The 23,885-nt window shown below is 37.3% G+C and overlaps 1 protein-coding gene and 1 long non-coding RNA gene across 7 annotated transcripts in view; one reads left to right on the top strand and one right to left on the bottom strand.

The window, feature by feature from the left end:
* The window catches only part of LOC309631791, a 186,672-nt gene extending 185,533 nt beyond the window's left edge, over nucleotides 1–1,139 (bottom strand). The window contains exon 1 of the long non-coding RNA XR_014246540.1: nucleotides 1,052–1,139. This is a non-coding gene — a long non-coding RNA (uncharacterized lncRNA). The remainder of the gene's footprint in view (nucleotides 1–1,051) is intronic.
* The window catches only part of GLCCI1 (glucocorticoid induced 1), a 125,464-nt gene continuing 101,696 nt past the window's right edge, over nucleotides 118–23,885 (top strand). For 3 of the 6 annotated variants that reach the window (XM_082398385.1, XM_082398384.1, XM_082398389.1), the window contains exon 1: nucleotides 464–1,195. In XM_082398385.1, coding sequence (XP_082254511.1) covers nucleotides 637–1,195 — 559 coding nt within the window. In that variant the 5' untranslated portion in view covers nucleotides 464–636. Of the gene's footprint in view, nucleotides 1,196–23,885 lie in introns of all 6 variants that reach the window. The other 3 variants (XM_082398386.1, XM_082398388.1, XM_082398387.1) reach the window with 3 other exon arrangements.

Genomic DNA, 23,885 nt, shown 5'->3' with positions numbered 1-23,885 from the left:
TCGCGTTCTGGTGGAGAACGACGGAGACAATGGGAATTCTCGTTGCGGCAGCTGCCGGCCCCGAGCGCCGGGAGGCGGTGCAGGGGGCGGGGTACGGGTTGGGGGGTTAGGTGCCTTATGGAGTGAAGAGCGGGCAGAGGCGGCGGCGGCGGCGGCGTTTGCGGTGGCGCGGCTACGCGTTCAGCCAGGCACCTCGAGGCCCTTTCCCCATACCAGGTCCCCAGAAGCAGGGATCCCGGCCCTCCCTGCAGCTGCCGGGCTCTCCTGCGCGTGCAGCCCCGCGAATCTGCGTGATCCCGGCGGCTGCCCCTTCCCCCTGTCAGCGCGATGCCCGGGGCGGCGGCGGCGGCGGCTCCGGGCTCCTCGCGGCCCCGGCCGTAACCGCCACACCGAGCCCGGTCGGGCGGTTGGGGCCGTTGGACGTTTGTTTTCGCAGCCTTCCCCTCCCCCCCTCGCTGAGGCGGCGGGGGTGCGCGTTGCGAAGGGGGAGCCGAGAGACTCCTCCCCCTCCACGATACCCCCGCCCCTCCCCCTTACACACTCGCACGCACTATCGCGCTGGCTCCCACACGCTCGCGCGCCTCCCGCTCCGCGCCTCGGTGTTGGCCGGCATCGTCCAGGGCCCGCGGAGCCACCATGTCCACTGCCTCCTCCTCTTCCAGTTCCTCTCAGACTCCTCATCCCCCGCCGCAGAGGATGCGGCGCAGCGCCGCGGGTTCCCCGCCCGCCACCCCCGCCACCGGGAGCGGGAACGGTGCGGGCGGCGGCGGCGGCGGCGGCGTGAGCTGCGCCCCGGTTGCGGGAGCCGGCCGGCTGCTGCAGCCCATCCGCGCCACGGTGCCCTACCAGCTCCTGCGGGGCAGCCAACACAGTCCCACGCGCCCGCCCGCCGCCGCCGCCTCGCTGGGCAGCCTCCCGGGGCCCGGCGCGGCCCGCGGCCCCAGCCCGCCCAGCCCGACGCCGCCGCCGACCGCGGCCCCGACCGAGCAGGCGCCGCGGGCCAAGGGCCGCCCGAGACGGTCCCCAGAGAGCCACCGGAGGAGCAACTCACCTGAGCGACGGAGCCCCGGCTCGCCCGTGTGCAGAGGTAGCGAGCCCAACCCTTCCGTCCTCCCGGGCTGCGTCTCCCCGACGGTGCCCTCCGTGGAAACTTCAGCCTCTCCGGGCTTCTCTTTGCTAGTGCATTATCGAAGGTGTGAAAGTGGCTTTGGGAACCTCACCCCCCTGCGGTCGCTGCGGGGCTTGGATGAGCGAACTGCGGAGCAACTTTTATTTGACCCTCCTACCGCCCCTCAGCTTTTATCTTCCATCACTCGCCTGTATCGAAAGGTTTTTCAGTTTAAGAGCTGATTAGCTCACTCATGTGTTTGCTGTTTGTAGTGGGGGAAGGAGGAGCTGGGCGAAACACTTAAAAAAACACGCACACAAACTCTCCGGCAGTAGATAAGGTGGTGGTTGTAATCTCTACAGCCTCTTTGTGCTTTCCTACAAAGTTCCTATAATGTGTCTGTGCCTACCGGGATAATTTTTTTTCTTTTTTGGGGGTGGGGAGGTGGAGGCACCAGTTATGATGTAAGGATATCCTGTTGGGTGTGTAGAGGGGACAGTTTTGGATGTGCAATTGAAGTGTATAGTGTTTGGTTTGGCTTTTTTTTTTTTTTTTTTTTTTTTGGGCTCCCTCTTTTCTCTACTTTATATAGTCATATGCATCAGGGCGGTACTACACTGGAAACAGTTTATGCCCAACTCAAGACTTTCATGGTAAATTTCTAAGGACCTATTTGTGCAGTGTGCTCACTTTTTTCCTTCTATTTTTAAGTACACTTAACAGTTCAGTTGAGCTGTTAAAGGATCTCAAGTTTCGTTTTTCTTAGGTGTCAAAGGTAATGGTGAGCTGGTGGATGCTGTCGGCTTCCCTTAATGTTTTGTGTTTTGGTGTGGTTTGGTTTATGTTTAGGGACACGGTGAATGATCTAGTTTAGTCCTGGGGGAGAAAAGGAAGTTTAGCCAAAACAGGGATGTAAAGCTCATCAGGGAGGGAGGAGTAGCTCATGTTATTAGATACCACGTTAGGGCTACAGATGCTGCTGCTGCATTGTGGAGAGAACGGATCATACCGAGGGGGAAAATCTCTGCTTGGAAGGGAATCACTGTGGAGCCTGTGCAATGTTTATGGGGTATGTGTAATTTTTTTAATGGAGTTTTCTTGATGAAGGTCTTAGACTTGGAGAAAGTGATTGTGTTAAGATAGATTGCAGTTTTGGTGTTTTGTTTTAATATTTCTGAGCTGTAATTAGCATGTTGCTAAGGCCCTTGTTTTCAGACCACTTGATGGTGAGGCAGGGTAGGATGTAGTGCAGTGGTATGTGTCCAGGAGCACCGAGAAATGCATCCTGTAATCAGTATGCACCAGAAGGAATTTGCTCCCCCACTCCTCCCCCAGGTCAAGCCAGCTGCAGAAACTGACATCCTCCAGCAAATCCTGAATGAATGAATGAAAACAACGTGATCGCCCTAATAATGACCACAACTGAACACACATCTTTGGCTGTATTTTATAGAAAAGGCCACCATTTTCTAACAGATTAATGCCATATGCAACTCCTTTGCACATTTTCTAGAACTGTATGAAATGAGAGGTAACAGAATGAAAAGAAGGCAGCAGTTACATAAATTTTTGAGTGATTTAGTTTCAACAGTACATAGATTGAGTTTTGGGATTTTCTTTTAGGGACTAATTTAAGAGCCATAAAATAAGCACTGCAGAAAGACTGTGTTCAGAGGGTTTTGTGGGCATAGTGAGTAGTTTCAGCAATTGCTGCAACAATATATTGGTCATCTAGTACCTCCTCCCTTTTTGTTGATAAACACATCTTACAACAGATCGTAGTACAACTTGTTTTTCTGCATCCTTCAAAAGTCTTAATTGCTTAGGAATTACAAGGTCCATCATCAAGTAGTTTTAATGAAATTTGTGACCAGGCTTAAACTGTCCTCTTTGTTGTAGTATGTCACATCTGAGTTTAATGCAATTTTAACGCAATCATGATGAAAACGCTTCTCTGAGTCTGGTTGTTCAGGAGACAGATTTGCATCAGAGAGCTTGTATTGGGAATAGAAGAGGCCTTTCTGCTGTTTTTAACACCAGGTGGTTTTGTCAGTTTCTTACATTGAAATGATTTTGAATGTAGGCTCTTCTGCCCCCAGTTCCCTGATGATATTACCTTTCTGTTACTTCTCCACATCCCACCTTGCTCCTCTCTACCCAAGTTAAAACTATACAACTAATCTATTCTTTTTACTCATCTATTTAAAATTCATGCTATGAACAGTTGAACAATTTTTCAAACAATTATCTACTCAGTTTCTTTTGAATTCTGCAAGGTTCTGACTTCAGTGGATTGTAGCCTCCACAGGTCAAGGCTCCTGCCGCCGCTGCTGCTGCAGACACTGACATCACTATACTGCATGAATGAAAAACAACAACGTGCTCCATTTCTGGCTCTCCACCTCCTTCCTTTTCTGCACACTCTGTGTGTGTGTGTGTGTTTAAGATGGTATTACGCTGCATTTGAAACTACATTTAAAACTGTTAAATTAGGTAGGTGGTGGCTCAGGGATATGTGTTTAGTATAGAAGCATATTGCTTACAAAAAGCTTCAAGGGCTATGAGCATTTGGACTAGAGGTGACATAACAGCATTCAGTATTTTTTTTTATCTGGACTGGTGGTTATGGAAGAAAATACAGAAGATGTAAACAATTTTCTTTGTAATTGCTTTACCAAGAAGAAGTTAGGAGACAGTGTAATTTCTTAACATGTTAGATCATTATTGTCTCCCTCTGAAACATTCTTAATATGCACATTTATAGGGTTAAGTCTAGAATAATAAAGAAATGATACTCAGATTATTTCACAAGGCTGAGGAAAAGCTGAATTATGTAAATAGGCACAATTTTAATATGATATTTATAAAATCTAGCAAGAAGATGGTAATTTTCTTTATTTTTGTGGCACAGTTTTAGATAATTTCAATGGGTATCATAATAGAAGATACATAAATCTCCAAACACCTTGCTCTGTATAGAGAACATGGAGTTTTAAAAATTGAAATTATCTTGTTTATGCATATGATCATATTTTTGTTTGCATTTTTTAAATTTTCTTTTGTATTTTTAAAACTTCAAAGTTTGTTATTTATATTCATTTCTTCTGCCTTTAGCAAAATGTCACCCTCCCCCTTGTTTAGTTCTGAAGGGTCTTGAAGTGGTGAATGACAAGCTACTGAATGCATCCTCAGGCTCCCTGTGATGTGTTTTTAATAGATGTAAAATCATAAAGTATTATGCAAATAGTTATTTTTTTGTAATGGTAATACATAAGTCTACCTTTGAGATAAATGGAACAACCCAAATGAGAATATAGCAGGATGCTGTGTTAAAATTAATGATCTTTAAGCTAAAATCATGAGTAACAATGAAAATATAAAGTTGCTTCTGTCTGAAAACTTCATAAAGCAAAACCTATGAATTCAAAAACAGAACAAATACAATTTTATTGTGCAAGACAGTAAATAGCAATTGCAGGTCCTTTTGTGGTTTTTTTGTAAGGATTGAGCACTGAGATGAATTATAAATTCTAAAAGATATAAAAACAGTTGCGTTAGAGCACTCGATGTAGAATACCGCTTATTTTTAAGTGTATCAAACCTAATAACAAAAACATGGAAGAGCTTGTAATTTATATAGTTCCTGCTATGGAGAATAGCATGTGTTGATTCCTGATTTAACATGCCTAATATCATTAACTCTAGAGTGAAATTTGATAAGAATTTTTCATGAGTACCTTGAGAGCCTTATTGTTTTATACATTAAGATGTTATGATTATATTTTAAAAGAAAATACAAAGCCAGCTAGCATATAATGCTGAATGACTGCCTGCAGTGTGTGTGCATGTATGTGTGTGTGTGTGTGTGTGTCTGTGTTTTGATCAATTAATTTGCTTTCAGTTTTTTATTTTTCATTAAATTTTCCCTCGAGTCCTTTTTACTGCTATGCTCAGTTTGTGGACTTCCAACATTTTAAATTACTTTTTTTCTCTCTCTTTTTAAAGATACTCAGACATTCTCTTATAAAGTTACTTCTCAGGCCGATATTGTTGAAAATTAAGGTCCTCCTCTTGTCCCCCCACTTTTAAAAATAGTTTTCCTTGAGTGCTTAGAGTTAACTTGTTTCAAAGCTTTCTTATACTAGACTGAAAACAGTTAAAGCTTTGACTGTTTTTCCTAAAGAGACAGGTTTCAGATACTGATTTTTGGGAAAGGTTTTCAGCCTTTGAGAACTACACTGAGTATCAGCAGCGTTCATTAACTAAATTTTCCCATTAATTATGGTACGTAAAATTTCTACATCAGTGGGTCAATAGCAAAATAGATAAGTGAATTTATAGAAGTTTTTTTATTCTTAAACTGTTTTATGTTCAAAGATTATATTCCTTTCAAATAACTATTATTCTAAGCATATTGAATATTGTATACCTAGGGTGTATAAAAGCACCTTGGTCAGTTTAACTGTATGTAAAGTCGTGTATATATATTGAGCTAAAAATTCTTTCATGATTTACAGTACTTTTTACAGAAGGACATTTCATTCACTGCAATGTATGTTGCTTCAAGGATTTAATGCAAATTAGGATTTATACATTGGGGAAGTGTTGAAGGGTAATGGTATCCTTGTGATTTTTATTTGTGATAATGTGGACTAAATGTGAATAAGAAAACAAAGGAGTAATTGGGCTCCATGGCAATGAATAACAATGGAAATAAACGGCAGTGTTCAACAAATGGCGAGTAGGGGAGGATTTTTCTTAAATCTGAAATTTAAAACATTGCTAAAAGCCTGTTTTATCAAAGCTTCCACATACAGCTAATAATCTGCCAAGAAGTATATACTAATGACTTTGTTATTCTTAATTTTAGTTTAGTCTTTTCTCCAGAGTTTAAATCCCCAGACACCACCACGATAGGCTTTTTCACAGCACCTGTCCTGGGTCTGTGCCTGGCACTGTTGTCTTTTGTCTTCAATATATAATTTTGTTCTCTCATTAAATGTCAAAGAAACCAAATCACTGATGCTGTTTCTGTCCTATATTCTATTTATTTTAACAAGAGGTTGAGCTTATCTGATGATGGTCTCTAACTGGGTTTGCCAAAAGTCAGTGGAGGAAAGAGAGAACACTACTCACCTATTGATGTGAAAAACCTGAGTGAGAAGCTGATGGAAGAGCCAGAAGCCAATCTCTTTCCCTTTCTACCTCTCATCTGAACCCCTAGAACTGACCATGACTCCATGGATCATCCAGTTGATTCTAGAAAGATAATACTTGTGCTTATTCTGCAAAACAAATTATAATGGATTTATAGTAATTCTAAAGAAAACAGGATTATACTTAATTATGAACAAATTGTGGAAAAATACTTTCCTAGTATTTCATTTTTGTAGGAACAAACATGGCAGATACCTTTAAGCAGTGTTGTTTACCTCAGGTGAATGTTATTGTGGCAGCTTGCAGGACGAGGCAAGTTCATGAATACCTGAATAACCTCCCCAATATTATGTTGTATCTCTAATTGTTGTAGGTACAAAGGAAGAAAACATCTGAGTGCTTTACTCTATATAAGGCAATATATACTTTCATTCATCAAGAAAGTGGATTTCAAATCATATCTTCCGATTCCAGATACCGCGTTCATTCCACAGGATTATCCTATTTCTCCTAATTAAAAAGAGACTGATATTGGTCATCAGCTGTGATTTCTGAGCTCTAAGAATTACTGAAGAATAGGTTTTCTATTGGTTCCACAGCACTATTACACTGTGCTGGGGTATGCTTTGACATTTTCAGAATGTCTAAAACTGTGTCAGAGAGAGAGAGGGAGAGAGACGGAGAGGGGGGTATGAGCAACAGTGTGTGAGAGAGAAATCCTGGTTCCTGAGGGGTCAAGGATACGGACTTGGTTGTACCTGGCCCTGTGTACTTCTAGAATCTGTGCTGTTCTTGAATCGTATTATAGTGAGAAGTATGTTTCTCCATGATTATTAAAAGTTAGTTATACATGGTGGTAAACTGGTAAATGCTTCAGGAATTACTAAGCAGAGATTCTGGTCTCAAGTGATTGTCCTGGCAACTGGTACTAGGTTAATTTAGCCCCACCAAGAGCTAATAGTTATCACTGCAGTTTGTGGGTTTGAACTCTGTATATTTATAACTTAATGAAATGCAACTATGGTGCACCTTAATAATGGCTCACCAAAAATAAGGATGAGTTAAAGAAACTAGTGAGATCCATTATTGTGTGGGAAGGTTGATGTCCAAAATCGTCTTCCAAGTTATTAGAATTCAGAAATCCATTAAACTTTTGGATGTTTCATAACAAGGAGGCAAAAACTGCTAAAACTTGCTGCCTAGTGTCTAAAGATAAAATACCTATCCACTACTGACAGTAATATCCCCTTATTTAGCCAGTATGGCCACAGGGTGAACTTCTGTTAGTAGTCCCTATAGCTAATTCTAACTTTTATATTACTAAAATATCAATTATTTAGTGAAACATTTTCTAAAATTATTATACAGTTGTTTTCTTGAGCAGAACAAACAAGACATGAATGAACTCTTTGTGGCTTAATTAGCTTTGTTAATACCTATGATATACCTAATAAAATGATTGCTGTTGATACTATTGAATATAGGATTGAATGAGCACTGACTGACAACTAGAGTTGCCCTATAACTGATTCTATAAATTTGCTTTGGGGATTGTCTTATTTCTGGTAAAGGTGGAATGAAGCAGTGTGTGGCTACATTTATTCCTTAATGGAATAACCTGGCTTTTTTCTCTAGAATTAATTATCAAGTTAAAGACCAAAGAAATGATTTTCCAAATGGTTCCATAAAAGAGACTTAGAAACAGAAAGGTATACTGAAAAATATTAGATTTGGAGTCAAGAGACTTGGGTTATATTTCCACTTCTAACATTTGACTTATAGTAAGTTCTTAACTCTTTGCATCTTATTTTCTCTATCTTTAAAATGATATAGGTGGGCTTTTTAAGAGTTTGGTTGGGTAGGGAAAAGATTCCGCTATGGAAAGGAAAAGTAAGTTTATTAAAGGAAAAGTAAGTTTATTATTTACTGAGGTATAACTGACAAATAAAAGTTCTATATATTTTAAGGTATACAGTGTGATGATTTGGTACACATTTACAATGTGAGATGATTACCACAATCAAGATAATTAACATATCCATCACCTCACATAGATGCCTTTTTTTTTTGATGTGTGACGAGAACACTTAAGATCTATTCTTAGCAAATTCCAAGTATACAGTACAGTATTATCGACTGTAGTCACCATCTGTACATTAGATTCCCAGAACTTACTCATAACTGAAAGTTTGTACCCTTTGACCTCCCCACTTTTCCCACTTGCCAGTCCCTGGCAACCATCATTCTACTCTCTGCTTCTATGAATTAGACTTTTTTAGATTATGCACATAAGTGAGATCATATTTGTTTTTGTTTTTCCCTGTGTATTTGTTTTTCTGTCTGGCTTATTTCACTCAGCAAAATGTTCTCCAGGTTCATCTATGTTGTTGTGGATGGCAGGATTTCCTTCTTTAAAAGACTGTATAATATTCCATTTTATATATATACCACATTTTCTTTATCCATTCCTCCGTGAGTGGACACATAGGTTCTCCACATCTTAGCTATCGTGGATAATGCTGCAAAGAACATGGGAGGGCAGATATCTTTTCAAGATACTGATTTTACTTCCTGTGGGTATATACTCAGAAGTGAGATTGCTGGATCATATGATAGGTCTATTTTTAAGTTTTTGAGGAACCTCCATACTGTTTTCCATTCCCACCAATTATATTCCCACCAGTGTTATACAAGGGTTCTCTTTTCTCCACATCCTCACCAACACTTCTTATTTTCTTGTCTTTTTGACAATAGCCATTCTAACAAGTGTGAGGTGGTATCTCATTGTGGTTTTAATTTGCATTTCACTGGTGATTAGTGATGTTGAGCACTTTTTCGTGTACCCTTATTAGCCATTTATATGTCATCTTTGGAAAGTGTCTATTCAGATCCTTTGCCTATTTCTTAATAAGGTTATTTGTGTTTTTTGCTATTGAGTTATATGAATTCCATATATATTTTGGACATAGCAAATGTGTATATCCAAAACACCATACGCTTATCAGATGTATGGTTTGCAGATATTTTCTCCCACTCCATAACTTGCCTTTTTATTTTGTTGATTGTTTCCTTTACTGTGCAGATGCTTTTTAGTTGCTTGTTTATTTTTGCTTTTGTTGCTTGTGCTTTTGGTGTCATATCCAAAATATCATTGCCAAGACTGATGTCAAGGAGCTTTTTCCCTATGTTTTCTTCTAGGAGTTTTATATTTCCAGGTCTTAAATTTAAGTCTTTAATCCATTTCAAGTTAACTTTGTGCATGATGTAAGATAAGGGTCCAGTTTCATTCTTTTGCATGTGGATATCCAGTTTTCCCAGCACCATGTATAGAAGAGACTGTCCTTTTCCCATTGTATATTCTTGGCACCCTTGTCAAAGATTAGTTGACCATATATGCGTGGATTTATTTCTGGGTCCTTTGTTCCATTGGTCTGTGTGTCTGTTTCTATTGCCAGTACCATATTGTTTCTATAGCATTGTGTAGACTAGATGATTCTTAGTAAAATTAGTTATTTACTGAGCTTTTATGTCAGCAACTAGTCTTCACCGGAACTCAATATAGAACCCTTTTATAATTTCTCTTTCTCTCTTGAGAAGTTAAGTAATCTGCCCAAGATCAGGTGGCATGCACAGAAGGCCCAAAGGGCCGTGTAACTCTCTAAGTCCCGACTTCAGGTCAGGTGAAAGTTGCTTTTGGAACCCAGTTAATTATGGGGCAGGAAAGCATGCACAATGGGTTATCCCATTGCTTATACAGTTAAGTCACAGAAAGGCCAAAAATAGCTTTGGTGGGCTGTGAAGAGAAAGCTAAATGGAACTAAACTCTAGGGTCCATAGAACTTAAAATAGCTGCAAGTATTCCCAGTGATTCAGGCCTCAGATATGTATATAAATATGTCATAGCACTTCAAAACCTTATTATGTCATTAGTAAGCCTTCCCCTTGGTCCTGAAAGTACTTACCACTTTGTTAAGACAGAGTTTAGATTTAATTTTTAAAATTGCCTTTCACATGAAATCTTAAAATCTGGGTAGAATGAGTCTTTTGCATTTTCCTATTTGATAACGTAAGCTTTACATTTATAATAAAGCATCATAAGGCTCCATTCAGCCATAATATTGTGATTCATAACTTTTACCATTCTTTGATAATTTAGCAGCATTCAAAATAGTATCTTTTTATATTTCACTCTCATGGCAAAGCAGCAAGGTGCATTATCTTCTCAATTTATGCCTCCTTGGGCTCTTTTCCATTTTCTAGGTTTGCTGATGTGATGTATAATAGAAAAGATATTTCAGTCTCCATTTTAACAATTTCTTGCGGGATGTTGTGGCGTTTTTCAGTGTCACTTGTGCTTACTCTAAGCCCTCTTTGATAGTCAGTGTGGAACATGAATCCTTTCATAAGTAACATTAGAAATGGTATTTTTATTGTTATTGTTATGATACTGAAAGTGTTATATAGAGTCTATGTGATGAAGTTTCTCATGACTTTTCTTGTGTAATTACTTTACTAGTTAAATACATCAGTTTATAAGTTGGATTAATGAAGTAATATTTGTATCTTAGAAGATAACAAAAACTAGTAGAGCTCAGTTGCTCAGTTACCTTAAAGAACTTTGCTATACTTATGTAAACCTGTGAAATGATCTTCCCACGAATGTGTAAAAGGGATCATAGTAAAATACAGACTTGTTTATATATTAGCTGGTAGTCTATAAACAAATTATGATAGTTTTGAGTGTTCTGTGACAGTGTCATTTTCTTTCTTCCAAAGTGTTTTGGAGGTACTCTGGTGCATCTCCCTGAAAAGAATCAACTGTCCTTTTCCTGCTTAAAGTCAGGTTATTGCATTTAAGTGTCTAATACTTACTAAACAGGGATTAGCAAACATTGCTAAATGCAGTTTCATTAGCATTGTAAATTAGGGAGTTAGACTGTGCTCAGAAATCAGGTTTTGGAAAAAAGCTACAGTATTCTGCAATATTTTGATCAGATAGCTTTAAAAAACTTACTTTAAAATTCTGTTCTTTCTTTGCATATTTAAGTGACCTGTTATTGAAAAATACCTGGTCAGTTGATTGCATTTGCCCACTCTTTGTCTTTTTGGTTAACACATGGCCAAAGATGAGTGTAGCTTTAATGTAATTTCAGTGATAACTGTTCATTCAAGAAATTTTTGTTTTCAGGTATTGTAGTTGTTGGCAGTATGTTGATGAGTAAAACTAATGCATTTTCTCCCTGTTTTACACAATAAATATTTATTGAGTCCCCGCTATGTCTGAGGAGTTCTGTTTAACCCTCACAGAATACGTATTCTAGGTGCAACTGGGGTGCTCACATTCATTTTTCTCAACAAGGTCAAGTCATTTATAATCTGCCAAGAATTTGACCCACTATATTCTCTGAGGTTTGGACTTCATATGGTAATTATTATGTTCTATGCTTATCTTTCAAGATTAGGTTGCACTTCTTGGTATTCTTTTTTGAATACCAAATACTTGTTTATATGTGTTTTTCCCTTATTAGATGAAGCTTAGGAGAGCATTATCTTGTGGCTTCTATATTATATCTAGGTCTAAGCTATATTGCTGCCTGGACATATTATAATATTCTGCTAAAGTTTGGCCTAGCATGGTGGGATTAACATGGAATCAGCTTCTGAAGCTGTTATATTTGGAGAAATTCAAAAAACCATCATGCCAAAAATTTGTTGGGCATTTTCAATTAAAAATCTAAATGTTTTTAGATCTGTCATAAAGATCATGATTATACTAAGCAAACAATGAGAATATAAATTACATATTAATTTGTTCTTTATTGCAATGTAAAAATTTTAAAGTATAGAGCAGATTTTGGGGTCGTTGTTTGCTTTAGAGAATATCTAATTTACGTGCAAGTAAAATTATTCAATTTAGCAAAGTGTTATTTACACACACTTTTTAGGAAGTCAGTTACACAAGATTGAGGTTCATCTGAGGTTGTAAAAATATATTACAGAATAGTGTAATTTCTCATTGCTACATAAAATGTTCTACTGACATTTAGCAGGATTAACTAATATCCTAAGAAGTTGTTATAAATGAACATGAATAGATCTTTTCCATTTCCTTTACTAGTCTGAGTTTTAAAATTCTAAGAAATTTTGTATTCAGTTAACCCCTAAAAGGGAAAGAATTCATATGTACTAATGATTTTATTTCTCACATTTCTCTGTGGAAAGGTATGCTTTTAAATTAGATAAATATTCCAAGTTTTTTTCTGGATTATTTTGTCCTTATAAAAAAAAAGTTATTACTTGAATTATAATTTCCTACCAAACTGTTCCTAACCAGCTTAATGGAGGAAATATTTCTTCCTTCATGAAAAACTTTCACCAAACCTTCTACTGTTATCAGTGTCAGGAGGACAAGGCAATAAGTAAGCATAATTAGACTAGAAATATGATTAGTACTGTGGATTATGATTTTATTTATAATTGTATAATCCTACAGTCTGATTTTAACTTAAAGTTTCTGTATATACTTAAGGACAAAGAAATTAATTGGTCACCCATATACACACTACTGTATATAAAATAGATGACTAATAAAGACCTACTGTATAGCACAGGGAACTCTACTCAGTACTCTGTAATGGCCTATATGGGAAAAGAATCTAAAAAAGAGTAGATATATGTATATGTATAACAGATTCACTTTGCTGTACATCTGAAACTAACACAACATTGTAAATAAACTCTACCCCAATAAAAATTTAAAAGTAAATAAGTATACATTCACAGGAAATTGCAAAGACAATACAGAGAGCTCCCACGTATCCTTCACCCACTTTTCCTTTAAACGGTTATATTTTACAAAATTATAGTATGACATCAAACCAGGATTTTTATATTGGTGTGTGTGACTGTGTGTGTGTGTGTGTGTGTGTGTCATTTTATCACGTGTAGATCTGTGTAACCACCAGTATAATCAAGATACAGACCTGTTCTATCACAGATGTCAGATGCCACTCAGATCTCCCTCGTGCTGCCCGTTGTAGTCACACCACTCCCTCCCCCTACCACCCTGACCCCTGGCAATCACTGATCTGTTCGCCATCTCTATAATTTTGTTGAGAATGTTCAATAAAAGGAATCATACACTAGGTGACCTTTTGAGCTTGGCTCTTTTTCACTCAACATAATGCCCTTGAGATCTATCACAGTTGTTCAGAGTATCAATAGTCTGTTACCCTTTATTGCTGAGCAATATTGCACAGTATGGATGTACCACAGTTTCCTTACCCATCACTTATTGGAGGACATTTTGGTTAAGGTTGGGTCTGTTACAAATAAAAATGTTAAAAAAATTTGTGTACAGATTAAAAAAAAATTAATTGGTCACCTAATTTGATTATACCTAAGGGCTACACAATGTGTGTGTGTGTGTGTGTGTGTGGTGTGTATGTATGTGTATAAAAGAGAGAATGCTGTAAGGTTTGCATTCCTTTCTCAGCAATCACTGGATAATCACTGGCTCCTGATACTTTCTCCATATAGAGTAGAAATTCATGGTCATCTTTTCATAATGCTATAAGTAATTTTAATATACTAAGTGGTAGTGACTTAGGGACTTTACTTATCTCATGTAAGATAAAACCAATGGACAACTAACTAGATGAGAATTCTGAACATCTTCCTTGTGGTTATGGGGAAATTTGCTATTTATAATACAATTATATTTCCTTCGGGAGGCATGTCTTCAATGCTGAACTCTTTGAAGTATTTACTTAAGGATTATTTGGTAAAAAGTTGTTGGATGGGTTTGGAGAAACAAATTAATCAGTTTACATATAAATTCCCTTTTCTGAATCATCTAACATAATTTAGAATGACAATCCAGTTATCTACAGTTTAATTTTCTTAGTAAGTGTATGATCATTTTCTCTGCTGGAGTTGGCTTTGTGATTTTTGCGCAGAATATTATGTTGGTATTTAAATTCAAAGTTGAAAGAAGTGTTGAAAGCTGTCATTACTGCATTTCTACTGACTGGAGTGGGTATTCTTATAGGTGGTAACTGTATATAGCAAATTAAAACAGACATCATGCTTACATCCTGCAAGTCTACATATCCAAATATTTTAAAATATCATTATAATTGTCTTTGGATGTTTTGCTCATGCTTTTTACCTTCTTGCTGATCTTGTTACCATCTGTATAAAAAGTTTTAATTTAAAGTATATTCCACCGATGTTTCACGAGAATATATCATACTCCCTTAGGTAACATGCTTTGAAAAAGTGGCCTAGTGTATTTTTCTATGCTACTAACAGAAAATCAATAATTTATTAATAAGACTTTCAGACCCAGAGCATCATTGGGTTGGGTTCTTAACTTCCTTGCAGCATAATTATTAACTTTTCCTCCTCCCTCATTTCTCTCATCCTACTGATCACTGTATCTTATCCCATCTCCTTAGAATTATGTCCTGAATCTGGTAGCTTCTTTCCATCCCCTCACGGCTCCGTTATTACTTATTGCTTGATTTGTTAGAACTGCTGCCTCTTAAGTGGTTCCCCCACCATTAGTCTCCCCTCTCTAATTTACCCATTGCACAGTCTTTCTTTATAAACATAGTCTTTCTTTAAAAAAAATAAAAAATTCTGAAGTTCACAATCCTTTGCTTGACATAAAAGACTCATCTCAGCATCCTCGATTGTGTACCTCAAGTTCTTTGTAAACTGAACTCACTTTGTATTGAAAATGCTATTATCTTTCAATAGCTCCATACTTGTTCCTTGTCAGGCAAGGACTCCATGTCAGTGTAAGGTAATCTACTGATTACTGTAAATTAGATTAAGTTAGATCATTCTATTTATGGTGACAATTGTAATAATTTAGCAAGACTTACTCTAAAATTTGGCTCAAACCATCTCCAAGGTAATTCAGACAAAGGGAGTTAAGCCCTTCTATAGTAGAGACTTCTAAGTATTCACCAAACCCTGTTTTGTCTCCCTCTTGGCCCACATCAAGACTCTTTTTCCTACCCCTCCTTACAATTACATAAGGCTTTGTGATATACAACATTTTCATCTGTGTTCAATAAAAAAGCACTAGTTTGATCCTCGTCATTCATTCTCTTCCCTCATCTGCCAGCTGGAAGCAGAGAATCTAGCAGAGGACTCCAACCAAGGCCCTGGGGGAATGGTGGAGCCATAAGATGAAGGAAGTCTGAATCCCTGAATGATCATATAGAAGGCCATCTGTCAGCCAGGAAGATACACCTTGTGTTTTTATTGTGATAAGCCACGAATTTTAAAAAATTGTAGCTGTTAGCATTAGCAACTTTACTGCACCTCACAGTTTAAAGAAAGGTGGTCTACCAGCTGCTACTACTGGAGCCAGTTTGAAAATTCACCTTGGGAGTCTCACTCTTACCTCGTGTGATCCATCACATAGGCAAGTGTGGTTCATTGTTATCCGTGCTTCTGTCAGTATGCAAGAGATGCTTCATCAAGTTCGATTGTGTGATCTTGGTGGAATGTACTTAGTTTTATATAATTTGCTATTTCATTAACTGAAGATGCTATAACTACTCTTTGATTAATAATTTAAGAGACTATTTTCAAAAAAATTTGGAGACGTTATATGAATTGATAGCCATGTGGAAATAAATCCATTGTCTCCCAGAGTGCCTGGCAGGACACGAAGTTTAGTGGTCTTATTAAGTGGTCTTGTTATTTTATATAAATATGTTATTTTTCTTGGATATGCACTATATGAAGAGTTATTTATTATATGAACCTATCTTAATGAGCTGTTTGTGAAATACCTAAGCATGGAAATCATAGTCTTTTATGTAAATGTGGAAAATGGGATGATAGAGATCTGAATTCAAGTTATTTTTGTCACTGTCTTGCACTTTGTTCACAATGATTTTAGATGAGCCTCACATACAGAATATTAAAAAGAAACGTGGAGCCATTGTATTTGAGGCTCTTCCAGAAAGCCTCCTTTGCTAATGAGTTCCATAATATATGCCAGGTGATTTCTAGTTTTTGAGTATTAATTTATTTAAAAGTAAGGAAAGGATGGATAACTGATATCCACAGGTTCAACAAAACTTGAGTAGTTGTGCTAGGTGTTAGAGAAACAAACAGAAAAAGACAAGAGCTTTACTTTTAGGAAGGAGCCTACCCTCTGGTAGATAAGTTTTACATTTATCATTTAAGTATAAACAAAATAGTGAATCATATTAGGTTTCACTTTCTTATTTCATTCGTAAATGAAAGTAAAATAGCTAAAATATGGGGCGGGGGAAGAGACAGATACATGAGTGATTTGACATATCCATGAAAAAGAAGTTAACTGTATTATTCATAATGTTTGAATATATACTGTTCGTACTTGTCCTGTCTCAAACACTACATAGAAAGGATTTAAAAAATTCTGGTCAGAGGTGAAGAAGGAAAGAATGGAGAAAAAAGGCAGACAAAAATCTAGTTGACCCATCTCTTTTCTATAGTGTGGTTTTGTTTTCTTCCCATGTTGAGATGAGTCTTTTTAGTACATCTGGAAGTGTTGTTCAGGTTTTTATTACAAATGCCCTAGCTATTGTAGGTATTGTTAATGATTCAAGCTATATCCAAAAGCGTAGTCTGATATTTGTTCACTCATTTCTTGGGCTCTTGGATTGAACAATGTTCTTTCATCATTTAAGGGAAAAAATTAACTTAGATGCTAATAACAAACTCTGGAACTTTGTGGCTTCAGTCCGTTTGTAGCTCCTGGGCAGTGCCATTTTGATTGAAGTACAGTTCAATCAGTAATATCAATAGACTATTTTTGGCTAAGATTATAATGGCCAGTTCTATGCCTGTTCTGGAGGAATAAAATACGATGCTCTTCTAAAATATTTTATGACACTTTTCCCCTACACTTAGTCATGCCACTAGTAGTTTTATTTTATTTTTTCTGAAGTTGATCCCAGTCCTTGGCAGTGTTTCCTGGCAACCTTTTATGCACAATATTTGTAGAATTGTTGAGGTGGAAGGTGTCCTGTGTATGCTAACACGGAACTGGTTTTTACCATGTTCTGTTTTACTCCATGGCCTCTACAAAGGTATCATTTGTATAAGACCTTTTCCTTCAGGATGTTTCCTGCCGCTTTGGGCCATATCCAGCTTTAATGAAGCATCCAATTTTGGATAAATTACTGCTTCACAGCTACATATTTGATTCTTTGATGTCAATATTTATGAAAGTAAATGCTAGAATAAACATCTGTGTTTCCTTATTTCTGAAGCCTTCATTCTGTTGAGCCTATTGATTTTGGGTTTATTCTACAGAAGCGTAGTTATATATTTCCCAGTCAACAACATATTCACCATTGCTGGATTTGGGGACACAATGTGGGGGAAAATACAGCTAGCTGGCTAGATTTAATTAACTAGCTTCTTTTGCATGAAGCAAATCCGTGGTATCCAGATGTATTTTCAGTTCAGAGTTCTGTTTATCTTTTGCCTACCATCAGTAAATAAGCCTGACTAGCAGTCATATCTTATTGAGGTTAAGCAGTTACTCTTTTCCTAAGCCTTTCTCCTTAATCTTTTCTACTTAACCATGGAGTTAACTCTTTACCCTATTATTATGCTATTATGAGCTAATCTGTAGGTTTTATTACCTAAACAAAATGTTTATAACTTAGACTTAAATGCTTGAATCTTATTTTCATTATAAATTGTATGTTGTTAAAATGTATTTGGATTTAGAATTCTACAAATTTTCAGTATAGATTTAAGAAGAGATATTTACTTGTCTAGGAGACTGTTGTGCTTTCTCTGCCATATTAAGTCATTATTCTTTATTCTTTATTCTTTATAATAGTGGATCTGTCTCATTTGGTTAAAAATTTTCTAAGCTCTACCACTGCTTTAACTGGAAGTTAAGTGCTTTGAAACAAAATTTTGTTAAACATTTTGTCTTCTGGTTAAGGAATATTTGCTTTCCTTTCACTTACTGTATTAATATCCATTTTTGGTCATCTTATTTTGGTTGTTTTATAGTTGCTAATACTTTGTGATTATTTCTTTAACATTTGAGACCATTAGTTAGGTAAGATTTTAGATGTTTGGAAGCTCTATTAATCAAATTCATTGGAAGTTCATAAAGTTTATAGAATGTTCTTCTACTAATTATGACTTTGCCAGGGTTCCTTAAATACCATTTTCCACCAGAAAAAAAATGAACTTAAAAATCTTTAGCATCTCAGCTGCCATATATGTAATTTCTTTATAGATATATTCCAGATGTCAGAACTCCATCTTAATTTGTTGTGTATTCCTCCAGTGCTTGTCACCAGCCTTCATGGCCATCTTGGTGAAGTTTTCTTTTACAACCTTGATACAAGAAGATACTCTCTTGGGTTTTCTTTGAAAACAGGCTGAAGGCCTTCCTCCAAATGTCGTATCTCAATTTATGTATCATTTGACACAAATTTGAGTGAGCTATAACCTAGAGAAGAATCATTCCTAAATGGCTGCTTGACTACATTTTTCTGTTTGTTTTTCTTGACAGACCTCAGGTTCCAGGCTGTGTCAGGCCTCATTTGGTGAGAAGCATGTTTGTTTCTCTTGTCAGCTTCTTGACTGGTTCCTTTCCAGATTTCTGCAGGGCAGCCATATGGTCATTTCGGCATGTTTTCTAGATTGCTTCTGTGGCAGGATTCCAGGTCTTGATTAGTGCTTCAGAATCTGCTCACACTGAGAGGGCTTTAGTTTTTGCCCTTTAGTTTTATTTCAGATAGCATATTCAGATCTGGTGTCCTTCCTGTCTCATCTGAAGTTCATTTGATTTTGATGATTTTATTTTACGTGGCCCATGTATTTGGCTAACTTTTTATCTTCTTATATTTTAAGCAAGAAAGGCCCATAAAGGCCGTTGGTGAGGTGCCTAGACTGTGCTGATTTTGGAAAACTGAATGTAACAATAATTCTATTAGATGATCAGTATTAATGTGCATTAGATTGGCTAGAGAGGAATACCAGTCTCCTCCTTTCTACTTTTTTTATTCTTAGTTACATAGTTCTTTAAATTTGTTTTTTTTTCCTGGTTGGGGGGGGAGGGATTTATTTTGAAAATTTCTCTCTGTAACCGTGAGGCAAGGAGAAAATTACTCATAATGTTGGTAGTGATGTTTAAGAAAAAATTGTTCATGACACTTATAAAGATTAGTAAAGCAGACTTTATTCAGGGAGACTATCACGATAGTTGTAGGGACCACTGCAATGTGGTTTTGCAGTGGGGGAGAGAGATTGGGCTCAAACTTGGAATACAACTAGGAGAACTGGGGATGTATAGCCAAGTAGAAGGGCGGGGTAAAAATTACTAAGAGGAAAGAAACATCAAAATAAGGGGGATTCTGGCTAAACAGACCTAAACAGGATTGTTGATGAAGGCAGGCCAGGTGGTCAGATATTACATGGGGGATGGTAGAGATGAGGAACCTAATCAGATATCCAGCATGATCAATACTGAGGGTGGGGGATTCTGGTTAAACTCACATAGTAGGATTCTTGCTAAAATTGGACAATGCAGAGATGAACACAGAAGCCCAAAAGTTAGGGTCTAATTGGAAAGAGTTCAGAGGAGCCTGACTAAAGTTTGGTCAAGGAGAGACTCTTCAACAGTGATAATAAATTTAAAACTATAACTTTCAAGGAAGTAATTCTCAATACAGAAATACTGAAGCAAATCTCTATTAACAAAACAGACCTTTAGGAGCTTCCCTGGTGGCATAGTGGTTAAGAATCCACCTGCCAATGCAGGGGACACGGGTTCGAGCCCTGGCACGGGAAGATCCCACGTGCTGCGGAGCAACTAAGCCCGTGCGCTGCCAACTACTGAGCCTGCGCTCTAGAGCCCGCGAGCCACAACTACTGATCCCACGTGCCACAACTACTGAAGCCCGCGCTCTTCAACAAGAGAAGAGAATGCAGTGAGAAGCCCATGCACTGCAATGAAGAGTAGCCCCCGCTCACCGCAACCAGAGAAAGCCTGCACACAGCAACAAAGACCCAACGCAGCCAAAATAAAAATAAAAAATAAATAGATTTATAAAAATACAAAACAAAACAGAACTTTAGTTAAGTTCATGCTTAACCTCAGTGAACCAACAGCAAGATATTCTCTACCCGTATTTACTTTTCGTTATTTTTGATCACTAAATTAGGAACTATATCATTTCAGGTTTTTTTGAAGTTGAAGAAAAGCAACTTAATGTCTTATATTCCGTCTCTGCTCCATGAATTTGTTATTTTGATTTCAGTGATAAGGATTGAAATTATAATATGAAGGAGCAAATTCAGACATCATGAAACACTTATTTTCTCTTAAAAGATAAAGGTTTTAAATAAACAGGCTATAAAATACTGTAATATTTGGAGACTCAGGCTTAAATTCTTTAACCAAATTAATTATTAAAATCTAGATTTTACTTTGCTTATATATTTTATTTAATTTTTCTTTGACACTTTGATTTTATAAAAAGGAACCTACTTAATGTATTTTTTCAGAATTTCTTGTATTTTTTTAGGAAGCAAATTTTATTGTAGTTAACTTTTGTGTGCAAAATGCCCTGTTTGGGTGGGAGGGAATCTTTCCAAAGAAGCTGTATTGAACTTTTTGTCTGTTATCTCATCTTTCTAAGAAAGCATTCCTAAGCATTCTGTCTAGAGTGCTTCGTATTTAGGTTTGAAGGTTCTTATTGTCATGGCTGGCACTCAGTTTAGAAAGTGACCTTTTGAAGGAGATGACTAGAAGTTTAAATTTACTAGATTCTAGAAGGTTAGCTGCTAAGTGCAGATTTCGAAGAATTGTTTGACTTTTTTGCAGCAGGATATTTTCTTGGATTTATATTCAAACTTTCAGTGCCTCTAAATGGAGTAGATTATAATCAACAAAATGATTTTATTTTTGAGCATCTGCAGCTCTAAAGGATCTAGTCCCAATCCTTTAGACACAGGTTCTTAAGCTTTTAGTACCAGTAGATTCACTTGAGATACGTATTTAAAATTCACATTGTTTGGTTCCACTAGCAGAGAGTCTCACATTGTTGATGAGAAATTGGGCCCAGTATTGAGCATATTTAACAAATGTCTAACACTTTGAGAAACATTTCTTTAGGACCTCAGTGGTTCCCAAGGCTGATGATGCATCTGAATCAATTTGGTCTGGTTTAAAAAATATGTTGAGGGCTTCCCTGGTGGCGCAGTGGTTGGGAATCCGCCTGCCAGTGCAGGGGGCATGGGTTCGAGCCCTGATCCAGGAGGATCCCACATGACGTGGAGCAACAAAGCCCGCACGCCACAACTGCTGAGCCTGTGCTCTAGAGCCCGCGAGCCACAACTTGTGAAGCCCGTGCGCCTAGAGCCCCGTGCTCCCGAACAAGAGAAGCTACCGCAATGAGAAGCCCGCGCACTGCAACAAAGAGTATCCCCCGCTCTCTGCAGCTAGAGAAAGCCCGCGTGCAACAACGAAGACCCAACGCAGCCAAAAATAAATAAATAAATATTTTAAAAAAAGAGAAAAGAAAAATTAAAAAAAAATATGTTGATACCTGGTTCCACCCTATAGCTACTAAATTAGAATCTCTGGGAGTGTGGCCCAGTAACGTGCATTTTTAACAAGTTGCCTGGTGATGCTTATACAGAGAGCCACATCTCAGGATCCCATCTTTGAGATCCATTGCTTTTAGTTCTACCTATGCCTGAGGGCCTTGAGCCTTTTTGTTCTAGGATCTCCCAAGATCTAATTTCTGGGTGATACACTGTATTAGAAAGCTTTTGCTATTACTTCTCAGACATGCCCAGATGTTGACACTGTACTGACTAAAACGTATTGCCTTTTTTTTTTTTTTTTAACCATTCTTTAACATTTTTCTAATCAATACTAGGTGATTTAAGGCATACACACACACGTACACATTATGGGATTTAATGGCTGCTTCTTTTTGAACATAATTGTTAAAACATAAAAAGATTTTACACACTTTAGGAACTTAAATTCAAGACAAAATATTATTATATATGTGTGTTTTGATACTACTGACTAACATTGTTAATGTGATATTTTTATGTAAAACTAGTTATTTAATGTGAGTTCTATGTAGAAAGGTCTGGAAAAATTGGTATTTGTTACTTAGTTATCTTAAGCATTTTGCTGAATTGTATGGCTTGAGGATTCTTTAGAGTTGTAATAAATGTATGGCTTGAGGATTCTTCAGAGTGGTAGTAAACTTTGAATAAAGTAAGAAGCAGTTTATTCTTGGTGGTGGTGTTACAATGGCTAAGTTTCATGCAGTTATAGTCTTTACACAGTAGTTGAAGGAATAATAGCTCTTTTTCAAAAGGTTTAAATGCTTTCTTAAGTTTAGATGTGCTTTGCTTGTATAATCAGTGTTTAATGGAAAGCTTTGGTGAATAATCTTTCTTGAGAGCTAAACACAGAGAATCAACAATTTTTATTTTTTGGTTACTTATGCACACTGAACCTATGAAAAAGGTTGGAGTGTGTTAAAGTCCAAGAAAAGAATGTGAGCACTTTTTATTATGTGTGTTAGTTTACATTCTGTATGGCTACATTATGTCACTCAAAAATATTGCATCCTCTTTACCACCTGGTAAGGTTGGTTTAGAAGGTGTAGTGGCTTGTTTCATATTTCTCTGTAGCTAAAGTTCTTAAAGTTTCTAATAATAACTTTTTTTTAATTTGCAGAACTTCCACTTAACTTTGTTAATTTTCTCCTTCAGGTTAGCTTCTTAATACATCAGATTTCCAAACTCACTAACCAGTCAATCTTCAGTCACTGCTACTAAAGTAAAAATTGTTGGGAACAATTAGTTTAACATCTTATTACAGTGCTCTGGCAGTTAGATATTAAGCAGTTTTGCCTATTTAGAATAATGCCTTGTATGCTATTCAGATGCAGAGTTATCTAATACAGCTCCTTGTTTTTAAACCTATTATACTATTATCACTTTAAAGTTAAATTTCCAATTGGCTGTTAGAAAGCAATAATTATTTTGTATAGTCCTCAGTAGGAACCCCAGAGGAACCCCAGGCCTACCACATCAGGGAGGGGAATTGGAGGGGGAAAGTACAACCTGTAGATGGATATAATGAGCAAGTCTTTTTACAGAATGCTACATGAGGAGTCATTTTCTGGTCCTAACAATGATGATAGTACTGGAAATAGATGTGATTTTTTTCTAACCATCATATTTTATTGCTGAATTTAGTTATTCTCTATTTTATCCTCAAATATTTAAGTAGGCAATGTTAGCAACAGGATTATAAGTGGCATGGTAAGAGTCTTACTACTTGAAAGTTTCCCTTGATGCAGTTAGAGTACATGACTCTAGCTATCTGCTGCCTAATTTATTTTTTGCATTGTTTGCTTCCTGTCCTTCATTGGTGTGCATGTGCCATAATATACCACTTTATATTATAGTTTAATTATACATATTGTATCTCCCTCAACCAGAATGTAAATTCCTTGAGGAGAGTCTGAAACTTATTTTGTAATTCCTCTTGGTACACGGAACAGTGCTTTTCATATATAGTAGTAGACATTCAGCAAGT

The sequence above is a fragment of the Balaenoptera borealis genome (assembly GCF_965194805.1).
Source record: "Balaenoptera borealis genome assembly, chromosome: 7".
Lineage (NCBI taxonomy): Eukaryota > Metazoa > Chordata > Mammalia > Artiodactyla > Balaenopteridae > Balaenoptera > Balaenoptera borealis.
This window is presented reverse-complemented; position numbering and strand designations above follow the sequence as displayed.